The 25,708-nt window shown below is 40.3% G+C and overlaps 1 protein-coding gene across 17 annotated transcripts in view; it reads left to right on the top strand.

Annotated features, from left to right (window-relative positions):
- Window positions 1–25,708, top strand: part of DTNA (dystrobrevin alpha) — a 174,124-nt gene that overhangs the window by 58,974 nt on the left and 89,442 nt on the right. For all 17 annotated transcript variants that reach the window (XM_084282369.1, XM_084282364.1, XM_084282363.1 and 14 more), the window contains 2 exons: window positions 17,641–17,708; window positions 22,842–22,922. In XM_084282369.1, coding sequence (XP_084138495.1) covers window positions 17,641–17,708; window positions 22,842–22,922 — 149 coding nt within the window. The remainder of the gene's footprint in view (window positions 1–17,640; window positions 17,709–22,841; window positions 22,923–25,708) is intronic.

Below are 25,708 nucleotides of genomic sequence, written 5' to 3'. Positions count from 1 at the left end.
CAAGGTCACTCGGTTAATTTCCTATCTTTGTAAAACAACGTATAATTCTAAATCCAGAATTATCTGAAGTGGATAAAGGTGTGGAGAAATGATCTGGTTATGATGATGCATAATATCTCCCAGCAGTGGGTATTTCACATCTGCCACTTAAGGAGGAACAAGATTTTGTCGTTTATAACAAATACCACCTTTTTCATGGAGAATCTTACAATAATTAAAGAACAGAAGGGACTGCCAATCCACGCACTGCAGTAACTCATTGTTTATCAGTTGTTATTTTTGTTGTTGCTGTTCTGTTGTCTTGACTCTCTCTTGATTGTGATCTGTTCGTGCTACAATTTAACCTTGCAGCATTCTAATTTTAACACCACAACACTACAAAAAATACAAACATGCTAGACTCTGATTTCAGAAGATGATGTTTATTTTCATTGCCCAGCTTGGTTCTGGGGGGAGAACAAGCACTCTTCCTTTTGTGAAAGGCAGACACCTAATGGACATCTTTAAATATTTCCAGTAATAGAGATGTCCTAAATCACAGGTTACTTTTGTAAACGTAAGCCATTATAGCTAAAATTAAACATGGGTAAAATCCTGACAAAACTGAATTCATTGTCATTGAAGTCAATGAAAACCATTCTATTGGTTTAAGTGGGACTGGGATTAAATCCTGTATTTATACAGAAGATGAAGAAGGATGAAGAGCTCTTTGTTTTTTTCACACACAGATACATGTGCACTTTCTGTTCCTTTTTCTGCTATAAACGTACTGTGCTGGGAAAGAGCCACTTAAAGTTCACAACCTTTACGAAAGATGTCATGCCAATAGCAGAGAAGCATTAAGAAGTGAAGGACAATCATGGACATATGCATCAGCCAGTGCTTTTTGTTCCAAAAAGACAGGGCATTTCACCTGCAGCAAAAAAAAAAACCACACAACTCCACATAGATTTCAACAGGCTTCACCTGCCATGTTTAATTGGAGAAGTTTCAATCATATTTCCTGAAGCTTTCTCATTCAGTGCAAGACATTTTCCATAAAATGTTATGCAGGCTACATTTGCAAAAATATATTGTTAGAGCAGCTTGAAACAATGTATTGGATACCCACTCTGCAGCGAGCTAAGCCACAGCAATGTTGATTACAAAAGGCTATTCACTTTTGAACATGTCTGTTTGCACAGACAGATGTCAGCTCCACCCTTTCCCCATGTGGCAGAAATCCGAAGAGCAGAGAGCTTTGCCAGGTCTGGCTTGTTCCAGGTGTTTAACCCGAGAAGGATTGCCTGTGGGCCTGCAAGCAACCAAACAGTCACACATTTTACGATGGACGTCCTTAAGTAAGAAGCAGGGGTTGTACCAAGGTGCCACGTATTCAAAATAAAATTTGCAGGGTTTGTTCCAGCCAAGATAAATTTGCCACAATATTTTGCTCACGTGCTCATGGAAACCCTGGCCAGGAGTCCTCAAGCACAAGTCTCCCCAACTGTGTGCTCTTTGTTGTTCTAGGGCAAACTTTGGCCCAGCCCCTGAAAAAAAAAACAAAAAAACAAAAAAACTTGATTTTAAAGAGCAATTACCCATGCAATTACCTACCCAGAACACACACAGTTTACTGAGAAAAAAAAAAAGAAATAAAGGACGATTTTCTTTTTTAAAGCCACCCTCTGAAAAGGATGCGAAGTGTCAATTACAGTTCCTCTCTTTCCAGATCAGTATTTTTTCTCCAGAAGTATCAGCATAAACAGATGCATATAGTGAAGTTCAGAGTTGTTGCGAATACATCCAGGACTTCAAGAACAAGTGAAAAAGCTTTGTACCTGGACAGAGGCAGTCCAGATACTGTGTCTTCCCTGGAAGGACGGGAGATCTGGATAGAAATCTTTTTCATAGATAGGGATATAGCAGCAAAGATTATTCTGAGTAGCTGTGGCCCGCAGGAAGCCTAAGAGGCTTAATTTTAAAAGGTTTTCCATCCTGTATACATTCAGGTGTTGCCTGTTTTGCAGTCAGTGTTCGCAGTACTAGGGAAACAAATATAAAACAAGCTGGCTTTTATCCTGATATAATCAAATGTGTGCAGATGTGATCTCTGTTTGCTCAGTATGCATAAGGAGAATGAGAACCAGGGAAAGGAGCAAATAAAGAGTTGCTTTCTCTCTTTTTTTTTTTTTTTTTGGTACAGAAAAAGTTGTTTGTACAGAAGAAGTACGGACTTTGTGTGATACATTATTTTTTTTTTTTTTTTGATAAAAAGTGAGTGGCAGGATGGAGAGGGTTGCTGCTTATCTGAGAGAGCTGTTTGGTGTGGTTTGTCCTTTTGTCAAAGTAAGAAGCTGGGCAGGCAGCATGATAGTATTTGTTCTCTGAAACAATGTTGTTAGAGGGAAGTATCAGCTTTAATCCAGGTGTGAGTGGTTTTTCTCTGCCTACAAAAACTGTAAGAGGGAGGCAAATTCTTTTTTTGGACACTTGAGAGTACTGCATTTGTTTTTGCCTAACCCTTTCAACAACTGAATAGGCAAGACAAAGATTGTAGGATGAATATTTTTGATCCTAGCAAACATATTATTCAAGCCTGATGAGCTGCTTTTTAAAACATGTTTGTATATTAAAGGTGAAGGGAAAGCATATGAACATAGCGAGTGTTAGATTTGGTGCTCAGCATTCTTCCTCCTCGGAGCAGCTCACATAAAACTGTTCCAGCATCTGAGTTTTCGGCAGTGTTGAAGTGTTCGATTGGTGTCATTAACTATTGCTGGCAGCTGCAGCAACCTCCAGGTGTGTAAAATTGTTGACTCTCCAAGTCTTTTTTTAAGTGCATTAGTTCATCATTTTAAAGGTTTTACAAATTAATAATCTTGCAACATTTTTAGTGATTTCCAGTCTTTCCCTCTAAGACAATGACAGATTATCAGTCAGTAAAATTTCAGCAGGTCTTTCAGAAGAAAATTTAGCTGTTTTTGTCTCAACCTTGAGTATTTTTCTTATCTAGCTAACAAGATTTTCGAAAGATGTATTGCTTTTCTTCCTTATATCAGATCTTAGATGAAAAAAAAACATTTGAAGAGATCCCATTTTGTGTGTGTGTGTGCCTTCGTTATTTTGACCTTATTAATGCCAGGGGTTGTTTATAGCCCTGTGGCTGCTATGTTCAAAACCTTTGCAGGCAGACTGACTCTATCAAAAACTTCATGTTTCTAAGGCTTCCAGGGTCACTGCTACTTTGGAGGAGGATCTGCTCCACCCTGCTCTCTTGTGGACCCTTCGGGACTTCTGCCCTGAGAAGACCTCCTCATGTAGGCATCTCATACAACTGGCAGTGCTTACCTCCAAAAATGTTGCTCTGTAGTTCTCTTCTACCCCACCTAAATCTCTGGGATGTTGTGCAGAAAAAAATGCAGTTGATGGTAATACTTTAAATAGCCTGTTGCAGTGAAGAATGAGTGGCACTTGACACAAACGAATGGTCCTGGCATTGGGGATTGCCAGTGGAAATCTTCTCAGTACATCTCAGCTGAAGAGAAATGAGGTGTACACAATGAACACCATCAAAAAGCCTTTTTTTTCTTTAAACAAATACTTCAACACTTTACAGTGTCTAAGTCTGTTCCAGACAAAGATATTTGCCTTCTCTGCCTGCTATATGAATATAACTGAGTGGTAAAATTGTAAATAATTTTGAAAGTAAGATAAAATTATAAGGAACTGGAGAAAAAGTCTCTCTGTCTTTTTAAATTTCCCTTTCTATCTCATTTGTGTTGTAAAACCACGCTTCCACGGGCTTGCTTAGAACCAGGCCTGCAGCTAAATATTTACCCAATAGATTTTGTTAAATCTGTTTCAGTGCCTCTGGAAATGAATTCACACCTCTAATTCCTAAGTACCCTTTGCCTCTGGGCATATGTAGTGAAAAGCGGGTATTAGAAGAGCTGAAATAGAGTTGAGATAACTGATAACCTGAGTAAATAGGTAAGGGGTAGAGAAGACAGCACCATCCTTTGTTTCTCCAGGGTTTGGAAATGGAACTTTTTGAGGTGAAAAGCTGAGCTGGGCTTGGGTGTTTCAGGTCCTTCAGATGGTGCTTGAAGGATATTTTGAGCTGAATGTTGTGGGGCTCCCTGTGGCTCCCAGGTCCCCTCCAGCCCTTCCCAAGCTGGTTGTCTGGGGAGAAAGCAATGCCCGTGAGGAGGTGCCACAACCCCTGCAGCAGTGGGAGAGGTGAGGAGGAAAATTTCCCACTTCAGTGGGAAATCAGCAGCGGCACACAGGGATAGCCTACACAGCTGGGCATGAAGGACACCGTCTTCTTCGAAGTGTCTTGGTCAGGGGACAATGAAAGGCCCTGGTCAGCTCAGACAGCCTCTTCAAGGCCCTCAGTCCTGCAACAGGACATTATCTCTTGATGATGCTTTGTGATGGCAGAGCAAGGCTCACCATTGCTTAGATAAGCAGTGGGGTAGAGACCCAACAGACAGGTTTGCTTTTCCCTTTTCTTCAGGAAGGAGCAGCTTCCTAACAACACTCGTCTGTACTCTTAGTCACCTTGTGTGACTTTAATGCACTTTACTGATGTGTAGTTTGTTGCATTATTGTCTTCTTTCTCATAGGTTAAAAGGAAAGTTTGGTGATTCTTCAGTCCTTTTAATGTTTCAGCCTTTGGAGTTGGTTCAGTACAAGGAAAAGATGAGCCCAGCATCCAAAATCCAGCTATGCCATTCACTCGCCTCCTTTCCTCTCCATTTACACTGCTGGCTGAGGCAAGAATGAAGTGTTTGGCTGCTGCTGGGCAGCCTGCTGTAGGACATCACAACTTGATGACACAACACAGAGGAGGTCTGAGAGGCAGAAATCAGTGAATGGTTTGAGAGAGGTGTGACAAAAGAATGGTAACAGTGAAAGCAGAAAAAGCAATGAGGGAATATGATGTGACTTATATTAAAGGCTGTGTGTCTAAGAAACTAAAATATGAAATATGTAAGAAGAAAAAATGTATATACACCTGGGGGATGGATGATGATCCTCTGCTAATGAAACTCCACTACATGCCATTTTATACCATCTGATGATCTGGCCCAGAAACACTTACAGAGCCTCCATTGCACCTCATTGGAAATGCAGGGTTTGGCCTACAACATATATGTGAAAGATTTATTGGGATAGTTTTAAAAACCACAGACTATAGGGCATTCAGCACATCTCTTGAGAGCCTGTCCACAGCATAATACATCTTTCACTTCAGAACTTCCCTGTTGAGATCCGACATTTTCTGTGTTTAAATATCACTCCTTTTATTCCTAATCAGACCCTGTGTCACACCTCATAATTCATCTCCTCAACATCAGCAGCATACAGCTGTTTCATTCGCCAGTTCACCACCATTTAACAAAACTGTGTAAGTTTGATGTTATTCTCTTCCCAGAAATCAGACCCTCCCATGTCCGCCCTTTGATTACTTTCCCATGTCTCCTCCTTGCTCGTTCCACTCTGTCAATAGCTTTCAGACAACGTGGTGCCTAAACCAGAATGTAATATTGGAGTGTGGTTGAACCAGAGCCAAACAAAGGGAGAAAGTCTCTTGCTTCCTGCTCGGATGTGATGCATTTGATAACACACACTGCTGCTCCTTTTTTGCCAGAATACTCGGAAGAATATTAGACATGGTCTGAGAATTAAGCAAATGGCACTCAAGGTGCAAATGCACTTATTCTTGTTTGCAAATATCATTAAGCAGCTTAGTTTAAATCCGCTTAAACTACTTCAAGTTAGATGCCTGCGCACCAATGTAAGTATCTGCTGCATCTCCCAGCAGGGTTCAGTTTGGACGTGGTTTTGTCAAGGCAGCTACGTGACACTTCTGACTAACACAGAGTTCTCCTCAGTCTCAGTTTCTGTTGTTTTCTGAAGTAAACTGGTTGCTGCTTTGAAAGCAGCGCGTGGTCAGAGCATCACAGCGAGGAGCTGGCTGCTGGCTCAGCAGAGGGCAATGAACAGTGCTTCTGAGAGTGAAAGAGCTCTGTGCTACCTGCTGGTCCTAACTACCCAGAGAAGCGTGCTTCTCACCTGTCATAGTCGGTTCAGGTATGTTTTTGGATCAGCATTCAAGCCTGGAGAGGTTACTGCTCTCCCAGAGGTCTGTGTAATACTCTCGCTCTTGGTGCCCAGTTTGTAGTCCCCTTGTGGACAAATACCCCAGCAGGTCCCACTGAGGTCGTCAGTGCCTATTACTGAAAATACATGTACTGGCTTGCCTGCTCAGAATCAAAGCATTTCACATAAAAAATTACGTGCAACAGTTTGCATTGGTACCTCTCTCTCCAAAATATATCATGCCTTGCAGGTTGCTGGAGGCCCCGGCAGTGCTGCAAGCTGTCTTGGTTTTGCAACAACCATCCTTTCTCCTTCTTCCATCAGCTGTGAACCTATCTGATAGTTGATGGCCACCCATTTTTGGTTACCAGCCTTTGCAAAATACCTACATAAATGTGCTGGATCTCAGAAATCACACCGTGACAGCTAGAAGTTCAGTGGTTGGGATTGCTCTGCTGGGTGTTACTTGAGACCATTCACCTAAAAATAGTGAGTTGTTTGGTTTTTCAAAAAGTGCTGCTGAATGTGATCGTGACATAAAGACAGGGACAGGGAAGTCCGATATGGCTGCATAGTGACTTGCAGTCTTACTGGTTCAGTCTTGCAGAGTATCCCCCAAAACTTAGAGATTGGTGGTCTTGGATTGTTACGTACCATCTGTCACAGCCAGCCTAATTAAAACCCTCACAGCTGATAGCAGCTTGTGAGAAGGGAAAGGGTGACGTATGCCAGATTTTCACAGTCTCCAGGCACAAAGATCAGCACCAGCTGTGGTGGGACACAGCCGTGTTTCGTTTTCCTGTTGGGTTTTGGTCACCGCTCCAGCTGCGCTCTCAGGTTTGCGCTTTGCAGCATTGACTGTGTGTCTGCACAGGTGTTTGTGTGTTTGCAGCAGGCTTTCTGTGCCCTCTTGGTTTTCTAGAGGAGGAAAGAAAGTTTTGCCTGCTGTCTGTTCTCTGGAGCAGAAGTGCCCCATCCTGTCCATGAGGTGCTGTGGAAGAGTTGTTGTATTGCTTACCTTGTATCTGCTTACTTCACAAAACAAGAAGTAGCCAGCTGTAGCCTCCAATATTAACTTGCAAAAGTAACTGGTTTCCTAGAGCTGAGTTTGGATCTTCTTCGTCATCTATTTGTATTGAATAGCCTCGCTGAAGTCCTCAGTACTTCTCCTAGGGCTATCCTGCACCGGTGGCAGTGTGAGTTAATTCCTCCTGGCAATGGGAGACTTACAGCATGGAAAACATTTAATTTCCTTCACACCTTTAGGTGTGCATTTAAATGCGAACTTGTTTTTGTACTAAACCTAGGTAGAATAATAGACCTGAGCAGAAACAGAAGGAAGGAGATCCTTGTAAATGAAGGAGGTGCTGGAATATTAGCCTGAGGAAGTCTGGTCTGTTGTGCAACATGACAGAACCACGCACAGACCTAAAGTGCTCTGTGACTGTATCTTGACTGTTTTGACACCTCTTGTAACCTGCAGTTAGTGTTGCAAAAGTATCTTTTTCCACAAAAGCTAATGCATTCTGAGCATCCTAGAGCCATGCTTGCGTAGGAGCATGTGTTTTGTCCTGACTGCCCTTAGATTGGTGTTTCTAAGAAACTAGAAACTACTTCATTTACATGAACAAAAATCTCTTTAACAAGCCATGTGGGATTTCAAAGCACACCAGGAATCCATGCAAACATAGCTGCCAGCCTGATGAGCTGTTCTTCCTCTGCGGTTGTTGTTCTCCCCTTTGCTGTCTTCACATTCCCTCCTCACCATCTGAGAGGTAAATTCAGGACACCGAAATTTCTCCAGCTGAATGTCTGCTCACCAGCATATTTCTACCAGCTGCAATGTTTATGCTGCACTGGAAGGATTTTTATAACCTAAACGTTCCTTCGCAATGTAATTAATAATGTTTTGTTAAAAATATTTCTCTATGAGCATATTTTGTATATACAACAGTAACTTGAATCTAGCAGGGTCCAAGCAGTGTCGATGTGTGTAGCTGAGAGGAAAGAGCAGGGTCAGTAATCATACATACAAAGCAAGGTATTTCTGCTGTGTCCGCTTACAGGCTTCACCAGCCATTAGCCTTGCCTTCAATATTTCAAACGTTAGATTTGTGTCCTGGCTTACTGTATAAGACTATTTGCTACGTAATTATATTGTATTTCATTTTCTTCTGTACACTATTGTAATAATGATATTGCCTAATAAAATAATGTCAGATTTTAATTAGGTTAAAAGTAATTTGGTGTATTAGGTTTTTTATTTGAGAAAATAAACTAGCCAGTAGTGCATATCAAAATAGCCATTTTTTTAGTTTGCATTGGCTTTCATTTCCTGTCATCCTTTACCTGTTGAAATAAGGGTTGGTGTGTGGTTAGCTTTTTTTGTTAATGAAGTTATTACGGCCCCTCAGCACCTCACATCTAGCAGTTTTATTTTGCAGTGAGGATGCAAGCTGCCTGATTTACCATTTATTAAATGCATAGTTTTGCAAAAGTTCCCACTCCTAATAAATAGCTGCACATTATTAATCACTGAAACGAGTTAACCAGGCTAATGTGAGGACGTGTGGTAATCCTGCATGTGAGTAGTTCAGCAGCTGCAGGCCTAGACTTGCTAGGAAGCAAAGACATTTGCATCAAAGGCGGTTTTGTAGCATAAGAGCTTATGCTAGCCTTCTGTGGTGGGATACTTGAGGAATACCCAGTGGTGTATGAACTGACAGAAAATCTAGGTCTCCTCTGCCCCTCACTTTTATAGGAGTGTCCTGAACAGCGTCTCAACTTACAGCCGAATAATGAAGGGGAGAGGATGAAAGAGGGAAAGATTCTTGTGGTTTTTACCCTCTTAAATCTCTTAAATTTTTCAATTCCTTGTGTTTTCTAAGTGACCTCAATACTCTAAACTTCTACATATACGTGGACATACGTTTTTTGTTATGCGGAGGATGTGTGAGAGTTCACATACATCTCGGTGTGACTAAAGCCCATCTCGTATCGGAAGGAATTCTGCCTCCTCCAAGGGCCACTTCCAAGTGCATTCCCTTTTCTATTCATTGTTTGTGTTCTGTTGTTCTCTGTAAGGTGTTTACTAAGGACAAAATAGAAAAATCTTTGAGCCAGTTCAGCAGTCCGTTCCTCTTCAGCTAATACTCGGTCAGCACAATGGAGTTCAAGCATATCCTTTAAGTCTAACGCGTGTATAAAGGGTTTGCTGAATAAGGACGTATTAAAGGCAGCTTTTGTTGAACTGGAGCCTATCTGAGTGTGCCTTTCCTTTGTGTTCATTGTTAGAAGACTCACAAATGTTTGTATTTGGCTGTAATTTCTGGTCACTTTCATTTTTACAAATTTAGATGCCTCATTGCTTGGATTTTTTCCCTGCTATTTCTTCTCTTATCACGTGGTACTGCCAACCTGGCTGTTATGTCTCTATTGGATATAGCAATTTTGTTGCTCTGCTGCTGGTGTGATCCTTCATGGGTGTGCAGGCAGATGCAGAATGAGAATATACAGACACTGGTATCAATCATTATGACTTTGGACAGTTAGTATCTTAACTGAGTATCTTGAGGGCTGAACTGTTGTAGCTAAGGCTGCCAAATAAAATCATCCAAACAATACATATGGCACTTATTTTCCCACCACAAACTTATAAGAAGACTTAAACAGGTGTCCTTAATTGTGATCTGGTAGTTGAGGACAGAATTAAAAGCAGAATTAAAAGCTGAAAACAGAATTTAAAAGTTGGTGTCTGCTTTAAAGTCTTCAGCTGAATACAGCTACCAAAATGATGGAGTTGTACTTTCACCCAAGTCATCAGGATTCTCACAGAAGGGATATGGACGAGTAAAAAGGAGAAAATCTCCTGTTTCCTTATTCCTTGACAATAGCTAATTGCTATCGGATATGCCTGTATGTTGCTGTTACTTGCATTAAAGATCTGTTTTTTCGCTGCATGAGGGTCATAAAGACTCAGAAATCAAAGCTTTTTTTTTTTTTTTTCTTATCTCAGAAGGTATACTTATCCGAAGTATGCTCATAAGTTCAATAATTGCCATCCTAGTGCCATTCTTCTCTTCTAGTGCCTGCTATCACTGAACTTAAGGCAAATTAACAGCTACCAATGTGAAGGAATATATGTGAACATTTTCATCAGTGCCTCATCATTCTTTCATTCGTAATTTGTTTTCCACCTTTCCCCAAATTAGATCTCAAGGGACTTGGATTTCCGTGGGAATGGTTTTCAAGAATCTTTTTTCTTAGCTATAATTCTTAGCTTTTTAGATAAAATTCAGAATATGTTTTCATGAACCAATTTGTTACAATGTTTCAGAAAGCTAAAAAGTAGGAAAAGTCCAAAGGGGCCTATTTCATGCATAAAGATGAAAAAGTTTAAATTCTTCTTGGATCTCAGTTGAATAATGGAAAACTCTTCTTAGCTGATAAGGTTGTTTCATCTTCTCTAAATCTATGGCTATTCAATTAATAGTTTGGATGCTGAAAGTATTGATCAGATAAGGTGACAAAAGCCAGCAGCTCCCTTATTAACTAATTTGTCTGACTACTCAACAATACTTTCAGTGAAAGATTTTCCTAGTGCACGCAAAGGAGCTCAATAATTTCAACTGCATGGGAATGTGTCTTCTCCCACAGCTACCATTTGGTTTATTTAGATGTTTTTGTAATTCAAAGGAGATGAAAGTACCCACTGTCCTACAGCAAATAATCATCAAATCCCTATTTACAAAAACTGACAACTTGTATTATTAAAATTGGCAGAAGCCAGGAAATGCTTCCCAACACAATTGTATCACTGACAGCTTACTCAAATGAATTTGGGTTTAATTATGCCAGCACAAGAAGAACTGAAAGAAACCTTTGACTAAGTAGGAGTTTAATTATATGTGAAATCCTGCAACCTCCTTTGTGCCTCTACAATGGCAAATGAAAGACCTGAGAGAAGACCAGAGTACCGAAGTGTCAGATATCAATTACACGCTTCCTGTGATAAAGTCCTAACTTTTTATGCCTCAAGTTTCATTAAGGTTTTCCCTCCAAATTATTCTTTGCCTAAGTAAATGAAAGAAGTAGAATTGCAAATTTGAGTGGTTAGAGGTAATCAATACTTTATTGATCCTGTTTTGTTTTGTTGTTGTTGTTGTTGTTTTTAGCAAAATAGTATAAAAACAGATGTTGAAGGAAAAACTACGTTTTGGGTGAAATCCAGGTCCCTGATGAGGGCATGGCGAAGCTCCCATAGCAGATTAACACATCAGATGAGCAGATTTGGCATTGACTATTGTTGACTTTTGAGCCTGAGTGTTGGGGGGTTTGTTCTTTTTCTGGAACGTTTTTAGTGTAACAAGAAAAGAGATGACTGGTAGCGGAAGTTATTTCTAACAAGTCCTCAGCTGTACAAAGGCTCTGAAACATCGTGGAGTATAAAGAAAATCAATACCTGCTTTATTTGTTCTAAAATATTTCATGAAACTCAGACTAAATATGATTTAAAGATAGCATTTCAATGGGACTTTGAAGAGCTGTATTTAACTCTACACCATTTAGCTAAAATCAATCGTGTCTCTTTATCAGAACTATTTTATCAGAAGTGATGTCAATGAAGTCCTGGAAAAAAAAAATTTGGAGCTGACTAAAATTATTTTATTGGATCATTTTATACTCTCAGAGGGTCAAAACATATTTGAAGCATTGAACGCTGGTTTTCCTTCAGGTGCTGCAATGGAGCAGTTTCTTATAGTGCCAGGGAGGCTGACTCTAAAAGCACATGGTTGGAAAAACTCTCCTGAACAACTTGTGCAAGGCAGTTTTATAAAGTTTCATGTATTTGTTATAAGTCTCAAGCATTGTTTTTCTTAAGTGTCTTTCACGTCTGGAGTAGTAAGATTCTCTGTTACATGAAAGAAGTCCCCCTCCTTAGTTTTGCAGAGAAAAGCTGAAAGCTATACAAGCACACATGGATAACAGAAAAAAAAAAAAAAAAAAAAAAAAACAAAAAACAATGATTTTAGGATATATTTTGACCTAATTAATAACTATTTGAATTCTTAAACTTGACAATGCCTGGTGTGCATGGGAAATGAATGACTGGTGGTTCACTTGTTCCCTGAAATGCATAGTCAGTCATTAAATCCACTGTTAAGATTCTCAGTCTGTATGGTATTAAATATGAAATTAGTATGCTTTGACTCTCATGTTTTCTATCTCCAAATTGTTCTTTGTTGTGTTTTTTTTTTTTTACCATCAGACTTTTTCACAATTAGTTTTTCAGACCTCCCGAATAAGATTTGCATAACCCTCAAACTTCCTTGAATATGGGGTGTTACAAAAATGAGTTGCACTGGGTGCCTTATGGGGCATTTTTGACAGTTTCCTATCAAGGATATAGAGCTCCAAAAAGGGAACTGGTGAACAATTTTTGGATTTATCTTTTCTTTAAAATGAAAGACACATTTTGCTGAAAGAATAAATCGAGAGAGATATTTTGGGGGGGCAACATTAAAATTGCAAAAATATGACACAATTAAGAAGAGGCAGATTTGTGGAGAGTCGTGTTGATGATAAGCTTAGCAACAGCTTTTATTTGCCTTCCTCACTGTAAAAAGCTCATCTAGATAAAATACAAACAAGTACTGTAAGTGCAATGCAATTATACCTAGCCTCAGGAAAGAGCTCTGAACAATTTTATTAGAGTGCCAAAGATGAGTCCTGGAATGTAAAGCTGAGAGAGGCCTATTATGGACCTGCTTCATTAAAAGATGTGAAACAAGACATTCATAAGGCACCAATAAATCCATTAAGGGGAAGAGAACTCAGAAATGGCCTTCCATGATTCTAGTTATTAACTTCAAAGATTGCTGAGGTTGGAGACTTGGCAAATACGGTTTTAGCTAGCAGTCACAGTCCCTTTTAACCCTCTACGCTCTGGTCCAAATTCACTTTGAAATAAGCAGCTCTAACCCTGCTACAGTTAGCTGAGCAGCACCCACCTACCAGGGCTGAATTTGGAGAAGATGGAGAAGAGGGAAAAACTATGGGTTTGAAATCTTCTCTTTCATATTACTGTGACTTCTGAAAAAAAAGTGCTTCAAACCCAGCTATCGACTAGAGCTTTTAAGTTCCTCATCAAATCACTGAAAACTAGACCTTAGCTGGCTTTTTCATTTCCAGGCATCAAAATTTCTGGAGCTGATAGTGCCTGAAAAGGAATAGCAGCGCTCTGATAAAACTGTCCCAAGCAATGGCAGACAAGAAGCCTGTGCCACTGAAAAATGCTTCTATCGCCTGGTCAAACCTGGCTTTAAACTTCAACCAGCTGCATAGGAAATAGCATCTGATTTGTCAGCAGCATGAAGAATAGCCACTGAGAAACCTGCACATTTCTCTGCATCCTAACACCTCCAACTCCCAGAGATACCTAAACAAATACCTAAATTGAAGTCTTCTGAAATTTCACGGTAGAAAAAGAAATAGTTGTTTAGATTGAAGATTTCCACAGCAGGGGAAATACAGGCTGCTTAGGTAAAGGATGTTCGAGCCTTATTGATGTTGTCTACCAAATGAAGTTATTCTTTCCAGAAGTGATCTTGGGGTACTCACTGTTGATTTTACCAATCTCCTGGAGCAAAACTTCCATCTAGAAGTCGCATCCCAGAACATTCCCAGGTGCTTCAGAGCCGCAGTGAGCACATTTGGACAAGGCTCAGGCAGACAGAAGTGTTTTTCTTTTTCCTCTGTGCCAGCTGCAATGGGACGAGCAACTTTTATCTGGTCAGCAAGATGGTCAGGGATGTCACTGGTCAGGATCCGGAGCCTCTTGTGTCAAAGATATAAAAATGTGCGGCTGCGTCACAGCTATCACGTGGGACTTTATAAATTTTCCATGCCACAATTAATCAATTTCAGCATATGATTTTCCTCGCTGGCACACTTCCTGACTCCCTGTGGCACTTCATCTGTCACAGACAAACAAGATGGGGATTTGTCGAAGTGTTAATGGGGTGGCTTTTCTCAGAGTCATCAAACTGAGCACATATGCATGTGTCACATCAGTAATTTTTGACAGTTTCCTATTAAGTTTACAGGAGTCTTGAGTAGGGAGCTCCTTCTCCAGGTAAACAGGCAGTTACCTCTTTTTGGTTTTTGGAGCTAATGATTTAGTAGTAACAGGCATTGCTTTTACCAAGCACAGGCAATAGCTCAAGAACTAGAAATGCACTAATTACAAGAGGGATGACTTAAAACAACAGTTAATAAAATAAACTATTTACCCTAGATATACTAAAGCAAGAGAAACTCTTATGTGAGAAAATGTTATTATATTATTCATAAATCAAAGCAGCACAAAGGAAAGAAAAAGAAGGCGTGTAATTCTCACCTTATGTGTATAAATTATTCCTTCCCAGACTTTATAAGCAAATAAAGTATACTAAAAAATGAACCAGCTATGCTTCTGATACATGACAAGCATGAAGATGGAATTGCACGTGAAACAGCTCAAATCAGACTAAGCTCTTTGTTTATTGATTGCTTTCCCTCAAGCTCTGCTGATGTTATAAAAGAATTCAGCTCAAAGCACCAGTGGATGTGAAACACTCGCAGTATCTTTTTCAGAGGCTGGAAACCTTATGTTTGGAATGATTTCTGCTCTAGAATGTCTGTAATATATTGAAGCCTTAATACCTTGCTAATCAGTACATTACTAATTAGCCCATGACAAGAATTTTAATTAGATGCACAGTAGGTGTTCTCCCTACCTGCAGTGGAGGAGTTATTTCCTGAGAGAAAAGTGAAGGGAAACAGATAGTGGAAGGGATCAAGAGAAGATAAATACATCTTTTCTACTCTGGGAAGAGTATACATGAATTAATATTTTTAAAAATTATGTCTCTGATAATTTATTCTGTTTTGTAAAGTATAATAAAGTTCACTTTGTGCTTTCCTTTTTTTCCCGGTAGAACAAAAAGTACTTTTTTCTGTGAATTGACATCTGTTGTAAGCCAAATGAGAAATGCTGGAACATGACTATAGTCAATTATGCTCATGGCCAGCCCCAAGGACTGAATTGAGAGCATTGCCACCTCAAAGTACAAGTCTTTGTAATCCGTGTTTAAGAGCAGAGCTGCATATCTGCGAGCTGGAACAAGGAGGTATTCAAGAGATGCATAGATGTGGTTCTTTGGGTAGGTAATGGGTTAGTGGTAGACTCGGCAGTGCCAGATTAGTGGTTGGACCAGATGATCTTAGAGGTCTTTTCCAACCTACATGGTTCTATGATTCTGTCATTCTAAGGCGAACAAGCTCAAACAGGGAGATGCACAAAACCCATGACCATTGTCATTAGTTGAGCCTTGACTCAGGTGCATTCTAGAGTTAAAAATGTGTAAGAAAAGCCTGGAAGGTAAAGATGAATGAATCCCTGTCAATGGGGACTCAAAAATAATAATTATTGAGCAACATTGTCTATCTTTTCTTTTTTTTTTCATCTGGAAAAATGCAAAGAAGGGATAGAAGGTACTTCTGAAAATACTGCCACCACTGATGTTCTCATTAGCTTAATGGCATGTATGCTGTTGCAGAGAACTTTAGGATTGTCATTTGGGATGAAGGTTTTAAAATCTGCAAAATATCTACTGCAGTGAGAGTCTTTCAAAGTTATTTGTATTTATATGCACATAACTCAGGCTTCCATAGGGAGGCCATTTTGAACAAACCTACAAATAATAAAAGTTAATCTAAACTTGTATTTGCTGTGAAGTATTCACTCAACTGTCCTGCCTGGTAAAAGATGCTATCTTTTCAAATGGCTTTATTAACCCACCTGTCGTAGGAGACCTGGTCGTTTTCCATAGCAAATTTGTCTACGGCTGTAAGTTCAGTTAGAAGGAGAAAGGGGTGGGAGATTTGAGATGGGGTTAGTGGGGTCACATACTTTCTCATCTTCTATGGGCAGAGATTTAAGGCTGATGCAGGGACAAACAACATTCCTATTTAGGATGCAGGCTGGGGGTCTTAAGGCATATCTCATTTTGCAGATAGATGTGAGCCTTCCCTGACACTTCTCAACAAGCAAGACGTGAACGAGCTTCAGATCAGAGGCTGTGTGGCCACTTCAGCAAAGCTCTGTACTGAAAGCTGTTATCTCTGCAGAAGGGCAAGATATATTAGCTCCAGCTTAATGCCATGCTACACACATCCGTATCACTCCCAGCCAAATTAGAGCATGAGCGAACTTGAATATACCTGCAAACACGATGCAGCCATACCCTTTGTCCTCCTCCTAGTGGGGCTGCTGCTCACATCACAAAACGTCCACTGTAAATAGCACTTTAGTGGAGCCTTTATCAGTACTCTGAGAGATGAATAGACTATTTGGAAAAGACAGCTATAATGTCGCCACACTTCATTTGAACAGTGCATTATGGAAGAAAAAAAATCAAAAAACTCTTATGTGATTGCCTTCCTTTCTCCAAGAAGTGAAAGGAAACTGGTCTTCCATCCTGAGTCCTTTGGTGGGCAGATGGTAGCCTTCAGCATCCAATACTTTCATCCTTCCTATTAAATTCATATGTGGGTTTGCTACTGAAGACAGCAGAATGTTTTGGATTGTGTTTCTCTGCAGAATATCTCTTTTTTAATCCCAGGTGGCCCAGTGTTATCTCACAAAATCTAGTTGAAATACGGGTGTAGATTAAAATGCAGGTCAGAAGCCCTAACCAGGCTTGGCAGGGAGGGAAAGATTTTGGTTTGCTAGAGTAATTATCCGTAGGAAGTGGTGAAGCTGACACTGGTTTCATTTTTTGAGTGCTGCTAAAGATGTTTGTCTTTATTCTGGAGGCTTTAGTCTTTCCCAGTGTGAATGCTGGCTGTGAAGTAAGCCTTTGTTTATTCTCTATCTAGCAGTAGCGCTCTTAGTAATATTCTGAAGATTTGGATATCTGAGCACTGAAGGAAAAAAATATCCTTACTTCTGAGCCTTTTACTGGGACCCGTTTAATCAGAACCATACTGTCTTGAATTTGAATGAATATTTGGAGTGTATTTGCTTGAGTAAATGGAGGTGTTATATGGATTTAGTTGCTGTTGTGTTATTTTTTGTTTCTGTTTCTTCCACCCAGAACTGGCAAGAAAGGCATTTTCTAAACTATAAAATAATATCTGAATCTTTTATGATTTCCTCACTCTTATATAACTTAAACTGAAGATTCCTTATTTAACAAAACCTAAATTGAATTTCAGAGCTTGTGTTATGTAAGTCAGTCAGTTACATCAAGCGGAAAAACGAAACATTGCCTTTGGGAGAGAGAGAGAGGGAAAACAAATGCTTGAAAGCTGAGTCTAGGGAATGGAAGACAATTTTGGGACCAGCTTCCCCCCAAACGACACCACAGAGAGGCTGGGAAAAGGCACTGGGTGCATTTGGAGCACCAGTCAACCTCAGAGGTTCTCCGGGATCAGTTCTGGATGCTTAAATATGTATGTTCAGCCTGGGAATAATACTCAATATTTTCACACGATTTTGTCTTCCAGAATGATTGAAGATTGCGGGAAAAGAGGAAATACCATGGCAGAAAGAAGGCAGCTGTTTGCAGAAATGCGTAAGTACTTCCTAGAAATGTCACTGTGGTAGACCATGCCAGTTGCAATGCAATGTCAGTAAAATTTATGTAAGCTTTCCGTCTCAAGTAACTGATACATTTGTTTCACTGAAAGTTTAATATTGTGAGACCAAAACTACAGGAAAATGGGCTGATTTGACCAAATAGCAGGGGAGAGGGATTTTCTACACCAGCGTACATATTTTTCTACATCATAAAGAATTATTTTAATCAATGGCTCCTTGAGACAAATATGTTGAAATACACAGGTAGCAAGGAAGAAGGAAAATAGGTCTCCAAAAGACTGTATTTGGGGGATTTCTGTTGTGGGTTGAGCTCAACCAGCTGTTAAGTGTGCACCCAGACACTTGCTCACTCCCCTCACATCCCTGAACAGGAAGAGCAAAAGCAAAAAACCTTGTGGGTTTAGATGAAGACAGTTAAATAAGTGGAGGAAAGAGAAAAAAAAAAAAAAAAAAAGAGAAAAAAAAAAAGCGATGCAAAGGCAGTCACTCACCATCTCCCAAAACCAAACCAATAGTCAGGCAGTCTTCAAGCAGTATATACATTGGAAGGCAAAACTTCCCATTCCCTTCTTCTACCTCTGGCTTTTATTGCTGTGCATGACCCTATATCATATGGACTACTACCCCTTTGCCTTGTTCAGGTCAGCTGTCCTTGGTGTGTCTTCTCTCAGCCCCTTGCCCACCCCAAGCCTGCTCACTGTTGGGGCAGAGTGGGAAAAAGAGAGAACCTTGACAGTCTGCAAGCACTGCTCAGTGATAGGTAAAACATTGGTGTATTATCAACACTGTTTTAGCCACAAATCAAAAAGATAGCACCGTGCAGGCTGCTATGAAGAAAGATAGCTCCATCCCAGCCAGGCCCAGTGAAGGGTCTCATGTAGAACATATCTCACTTCAGTGCACGTTTTATATTTTCTAGTGAAGCTTTGTGGTCCCCACGGACCCATGTGTCATGGGTGTGCTATACTAACAGTGCTCCTACTATTCTCTTGGAACTCATCTCTTATTTCCCTTGCAAACAAACCACCATTTCTCAGGGAAGCTGCATTATGTATGAAGTTTGAGACTGTCGCCCTTTTACTAGATTTACCAAAGTTTTGTCGGTAATAAGTACGATGTCCCTCACAATATAGTAAAAATGATAGAACAGTGATACTTTGATTTTTAGGAATACTTATTGTTCAAAATATTTCATCTGGTTATCACTAGGAGCTGGTTGCCCTTTCTGCTCTGTTTATCAAGACTTTAGGCCTCTGAACTCAAAAGTAACAAGGCCGTAATGGATCGCGGCATTAATGGGACCAGAGCAACTGTGCACGCTGAAAGGCCAGGTCTATGCTGGTGAATCAATATAGTGAGGGCTCTTCGGTTCCCAAGGGCACCAAAAGGCCTGCATCTGTGATCACAAACTCTCCAAAATAAGGACTTTTCATTCAGCTGGCCTATTGAGAATGGTCTTGGCCCGTTCCGTGGTGTCCACGAGCTCTGTTGTGCTCTGTACTTCTTTCAATACCACACAAGGGTTTCTGTTGTAACTCAGATGGATATTCCTCTTGTCCCTTTGGTACAACATCCCAGGCCAGTGGAAGGAAAGCATGTTTTTTAGGTAGAAGGAAAAAAAAAAAAAAAAAAAAAGGATGATGATGATGCATTTCTCCATTACCATAACATCCATAACATAGTATACTTTTAATTACAATTATACGGAGGACTTGAGCTTGTCTCAGCTCAAGTCAATGGCAAAAATTCCATTAACTTCAGTCTGTTTGAAATGCTTCTGAACTCCCAAACCAGGAGATAATTCCTTAAGAATTTGCAGTGGGTGTTTATGGTTTGCTCCCACAGGGCTGAAGGCTGCTTTGTTGTTCTGGGTTGTTTTGAGGGAAGTAAGGCAGTGCTGGGAAAATTGGGAAAATTGACAATGAATAGTTGGAGAATGAGGAGGGATTATTTTCCCATAGTCTACACAAATAGTTATTTTTCTTTCACATTTTAGTATTTTGACATATTTACTTATGTCTGGTTTATCTCATGTGTTCCTGCCTTTCCTATCTGCCTGCCTTTGTTCCTGCTATTGCTGCATATGCACACAGAGAACCAGGTTCCAACCAGGTAAAAAGATAGAGGGGAAAATGCATTTCTTTTGTGTGTGACAAACTAAATATGTTTTAGGCAAAGAAGCATTCACATTCATAAAACGCTCAATTTTGCATGTTGAGATCCTGTGGGTATAAAGGGTATGCTGCACTGAAACAGAAACTCATCCTGCTGTCATTGCATTCAGGTCCCCTCAGATGGGTGCAAGCCCACACAGTCCATGCTGAACAAAAATCATGCACTTAACATGCCCTACATACCCTGGGTCGTGCAAAGTTTCCTAGCATTGTAAAAAAGCATAAGTTGCTGGTAGAAAGTTGAACTCCTCAACCTGCCGGTGTTAGAGGAAAAAATAGATGATGTAGAGGAGTTTGCCAGTGTTTTAGGTTCTTGTGGTGATATCTGCAAGTCTGTAATTAAAACCCTGCTATGTTTTTAGAAGTGGATCATGTTCCAGACAGCAAAAAAATCCAATTGTTCATGCCTTTGTAGGAAGCTTGTTCTGAAGAAAGAGTAGATGAATTTGACTCTCACTTCAGATTTGGGGCAGTGTATGATTTTCCCTGTAATTAGAGATGTTTACTTTGACTTCTTTGTTTCCCTTTCTTCAGGAGAGGCATCTTTCTAGTGCCAAATTACAAACCTTTGTGAATTAGTATCATAAACAATATCATATTCTGTAGAGTTAAAGTTTAGGCTGAATCTTATCTCTCAAGGTGCACCACTGGATGTCACATCAGTAGGCTACCCTTAGTCTTACCTGACATGCTCATATATCCAGACTGCTCTGATGAAAAAAAAATCAAAATGTACGTTATGGTAGTGCTGCCAGCACATATTATCCAGCATGAAAACAGCAGCCAAGGGTTGCAGTGTATCCTTTTATTATTTTTGAGAACTGCCAACAGTATTACCTGGATGAGAATATTTAAAAGAAACCGTGAAACACTGCCAGTGGGCAAAGAGAATGAGAGGCCACTGGCAATCCTGTAGGCAAGTTGTAAATTCCCATTCTCATTTCCCGTGCTCAGTCCCACACATCTTTCTACATATTTTTCAGCACTCTCCATGTAAATGAAGTCATGTTTTTACAGAAGTTATTTGACAAATGGATCTCAGACCGTGGTAAAATGTGAATCATGGTAGAATTAAGTCGTATGTTCCATGGATTTATCAACAAAAACACCTCCTCCCAAAGTAATACAAGTCAGTGTGTGCAATTAGTAGGGGGAAAAAAAGCATCATTACTGCCTACAGTTTTGTTTATTTGGAATTAATACTACAACCTAGAAAGTACGAGCCAGTCTCACTTTGCTTTGAACCTGTTCATCTTATTAGAATGCTGAAGTTTCATGAAGGAGCTTTGGAAGCTTTTATTAGTGTCTTGCACTAAGGTTAAAAGGGAAAAAAGTGAAGTTTGTATTACTCATTGGTCCTACTAAAAAAGGAAAGACTTGTTGTTGTAAGCGTTACCCTCTCCTTCAACAGTAAAGGAGTTTTCCAAAAGCTGTCAATGGGGTACTAATACAGAAGAGAAAAACAGTAATTTAGCAATAAGCCTATGGTGAAAAAAACACAAGACTTTCCAGACCTGATGTGAAGTAGTTAAAGATAGCTTCTTCCAGGAACAGATGGTGTTAAGACAACCAGCTGGCAGAAGGGAGTAGCTGAGAGCCCCGGGAAGATGGTGTGGGACAATGCGGTCAGGAAAAGAGCAGAGTCTGGGGAGAGGGGAGAGTATCGTTCTCATTTTCATCTCACAGGGTGGAGCACATTTGCAATACTCGGGTCCAAAGGGTGCCAGATTGTTTAAGAAAGTGTATGTGAACGATGCTGACATGGCCATACGTGCAGCAGTGAAGCCGAGCGGCTAGTCGAATAACATGAAGAGGAATTTCAAGGAAAGCCTTTGGGAAATGGGTAAAAGCAGAATAGGGCCATATTTCACTTGTATTGATATGTTTCATTTGGACAGTTCCTGGAGAAGCCCTGCTCTTGTAGGTTGGTACCGTTCCTAGAGAGGAGGCTGCTCAACTGAACAGAACGGTTTTCACTCTTTTATTCTAGGGCCAACCACAGTGAGAAAACAAATATGCAAGGGCTCAGTTGTACATCATTCCATGAAATGCGTGGCACAATTAATAAGCAGTCTCGCATCTCATAGGCCATATTGTAGCTATGCAGCAACACTCCTTGTGTAAGGCATACCAGCCAAGAAGGAGAAACATTTAAATAACAACCTACTCATCAACTTTTTGAGACTTTTGGAAAGTGTAGCAGATGATACACACCAGCAGTATGCCTGAAGACACCGTGCCAGATTCTGCCCCCCATCCCGGTCCTTTTCTGCTGCTCTTTCACGTGGAGTAGCTACCAGTCAACTCCTACCCCTATCTCCTGGACAGCTGCTCTGGAAACGCTGCCGGATCTTTAAGCTGGAGAGGCCAGGGCCAAGCTGTGTGTGAGCCAGGGAGCCGGCTCAGTGATCTCCATTGCAGAGAACATACCTCTGCGAAACGGAGGATGCCCCATGCTCCTTGCAGCATTTTTGCCCCCTTCTGCAGATCGCTATCAGCCTTTTAGTTACGGCGTGATATTGTTACCAATTTGGTTTGCTGGCAATACCTCGTTCTCATCTGGCGCGTCTGCCAAAGATATTTGTTATGAGCTTTGTTGTTAAATATTAAAATTAGATGGAGGTTTTCCCTTCTGTTGGAGCCTGGCCAGTGTGTCTTTTAGCCTGCAGCTTGACCAGATTGTTCTTCAAAGTGACAGACACAGTGGGCTGACTATTCCTTGCCTTCCTTCGTAAAAGTTTTTTAACGCTGTAGCTCCCACCTTTCTCCATCTTTCTGCCCTCCCCTCATCGCTCTCCCTGCAAAGGAGATAACCTTGAAAATAATTAAACAGAGTCAGCTTCTGTGTCCCCTTTGTTCTCTGGCATCCCTGTTACCAAAGATACACATAGGTTATATTCCATACAAATGTCTCTGCTATTCTCTTCCACTAGGGGCTCAAGATCTGGATCGCATTCGTTTGTCCACCTACCGAACAGCCTGTAAGCTCAGATTTGTTCAGAAGAAATGCAACTGTAAGTATGTCAGCCCTTTTTTCATATACTATTGCAATTAGCTGTCCATTGCACTCCATGGTCTGTGCCTCAGAGCCATCACACACAAAAAAAAGAACTATTGGATCTTGCATGGCAAAAAAAAAACAACACAACACACTAACCAGAGTACCTGGGCAGATTTTAAATACTGATTTGTTTATGTAAGGATCTTGTCTCACATATGCCTGTGACTGTCACAGAAGTGTGGGTCTTCATGCAGGCCACAGCTTTAATTAACATGTATGCTGACTACATTGTCCAATTTTCTTGTAAATCATATTTGGGAGTTCCAGCAATCCTGCAAATTAAGTGTTTTTATAGCAACTCTGCGAAGGAGAAATGGTGATTCTAGTCTATTTGGTTTGCAGCAAAGTGTGTGCAACATTAGTCGGCACCTTTTTTCCAGAAGGTCAGCTGGAAAGATCTCTTTCGAGTGGAGGAACCTGCTTGTAATCTCTGCATGCCTTTCTTCCGCCTTCTAGGCTTCATTCCTGAGAAGATTCCCACTTAATTAGTGATCTTTTTAGCATTTCTTCTGAGATTATGTCTGTCTTTCTCTACAGTTTCAACTTCTGTGAACACATTCATGAGAAAAGCTATAAACTTTAATGGAAAAATGCATATAAAATCTGTAATGGATTGTATCATTTGTTCTCTGTCTGAAATATTGTGCAATTATGTAGAATGGTGGGTTTTGGTTTATGTGCTTTACTGGACCTTTTCACACTAATTTTAATTAAAAAAAAAATCTTACCCATGGGAACTCTTGTCATTAGTACTAGGAGGGAGAGGACTAATGCAGAGAAAACAAGTTTTTTAGTTATCACATTTAAACCAGAGTGATAGCTTGGCTATGCTTTGTGCTGTGTGCAGTGGTAAATACATTAAGAAAAGCTCAGTGTAGATAGGGATTACCCGCCTGGGACAGAAGTCCTAGTTCTGAGGCTACATCTGTCTGTATTACAGAAATATTTAATTTATGCTGTCCAAACATACTAGAGTGGCCAAGCTGTGGCGGAAGACTTTGGAGAGTATTTATCAGATTGTTAGCTACAGAGTTGGCCTTTCAGTCACATCTCCAGCACATTCCTAATATTTTTAATTTGTGTTTAGCTGAAGATTCATATCACATTATAAGCAGGTTGCCAGACACAAAATTTAGGAGGGTTTTAGTACCTGTCCAGCAGCTGTCTTCTGCCACTCAGAAGGAAATGTATCAAAAGATACATTTAAGCTGTGTTCAGTTGTTAATTTTATGTTTTTTATATTTTATGCTTAAGTGGATGAAATTTCCACTTCGTTTTCATGGTTATAGTTCAATAACCTGAAGTGACAGAGATATCTAATGAAGTTGATGCTGAGAGCAAACTTGTAGCACTAATTGCTTTGGTAACTGTGTATGAAGCAAATGAAAAACAAAAACGAAAACGAAGACATAAAGGTGCAGTAGCCTCATTGTTGGGAGTGGCTGGCTAATTAAAAATACTGGTTGTTAATCTTTACTTTGTTCCTCATGTTTATCAAGTTGGATCTGCTTTTATGGACCTTTTCTTTCTGTTCATCATATAGTGAACCAAAGCAAATGCCCTTCAGTTTGCCAGGTTGCGCCAAGTCCCTCATGGACACTGCTTGCCTTCTGGCCTTCTGGTTACCACTGATAAGCTAGGAGAAGCAATTTTCGGGTCTTATATCAAGAGTTATGTTGTAACAACCTCTTCCAAAAAAAAAAAAAAAAGAGAGAGAGAGAGGGACATGAAAATATTGTCCTAAGAATTAGGTTCTGTGCAACTTAAGAAATAATTTCCATTGCTCTGGAATGGGATGAGTTGCACACATCTTTTCACCATGAAGTACAGGTTTCTTCTCATTGCTTCTGTCCAACTGCTGTTCTCCCAGATGGGTTACTCTTACTAGTAGGAAGAGAAGTCATTCATTACTAGTAGGAAGAGAAGTCATAAATTATTCATTTACCTGATGAGATTTCAAGCAATGCTTCTAAACAGAGAGCTGCTGACCCAAGAGCTGCCCTGAAATGGTTAATATCAGACCTCCTGCTCATGTCAGTGACTCTTTTTTATTTCCTGCAGAAATTGCCATTAAGCAGTACCCAGTAATATGTTCAAGAGAAAAAAAAAAGTGACATAGGGAAAAAAAAAAAAAAAAAGCCCTTCTGCTGCATGCGAGATGTTTCATTTAGGGGAGGATATAAAAAGAAAAAGCTCAAAGGCAGTCCCACTCCACTCCCTGTGGATAGCACCTCCTGTCACTCAAGCCATGCTTTCAGCTGTGCTCTCCTGCCCTGCCTCGACCAGCTTTTCACTCACTCATACCAGCCCAGGCTCACTGGGAAAAAAATTGCTCGGAAAAAATGTATTTAAGGGGTTCTTTAAAAGAACTAATTTAATAAATTGCAGGAGCTGCTCTTGGCTGCAGGCTGGAGGTGTATGAGGATGGAAGCAAAGAGCTGCTTTGAGTGCCAGAAGTGGCTCTTCCAAGAAAAGTAGAGCAGAGGTTTTATTAACACCAGCTTTTTTACCCAAAGGTGCACATTAGCATAGAACAGTGTGTGACAGTCCTGGGATATCAGGCAGCTCCACTTACCGCAAACAATGCAATGTTTGTTTCTGCTGTCTTTAATGCAGGCACAGCCTCATCTCCTTGCCTCCCTTTGTGAATTCTCTCACTACAAGAGTGTTTTGCTGCAACCTTCATCAGAAGAATGGGGTTTACTGGTGAAGTAAGCACTGTATAATGGGCGAAGATGC

Source organism: Netta rufina (assembly GCF_964035555.1).
Source record: "Netta rufina genome assembly, chromosome: 2".
Classification (NCBI taxonomy): domain Eukaryota; kingdom Metazoa; phylum Chordata; class Aves; order Anseriformes; family Anatidae; genus Netta; species Netta rufina.
The sequence above is the reverse complement of the archived record's forward strand: the minus strand, read 5'-3'. Positions and strand labels throughout refer to the sequence as shown.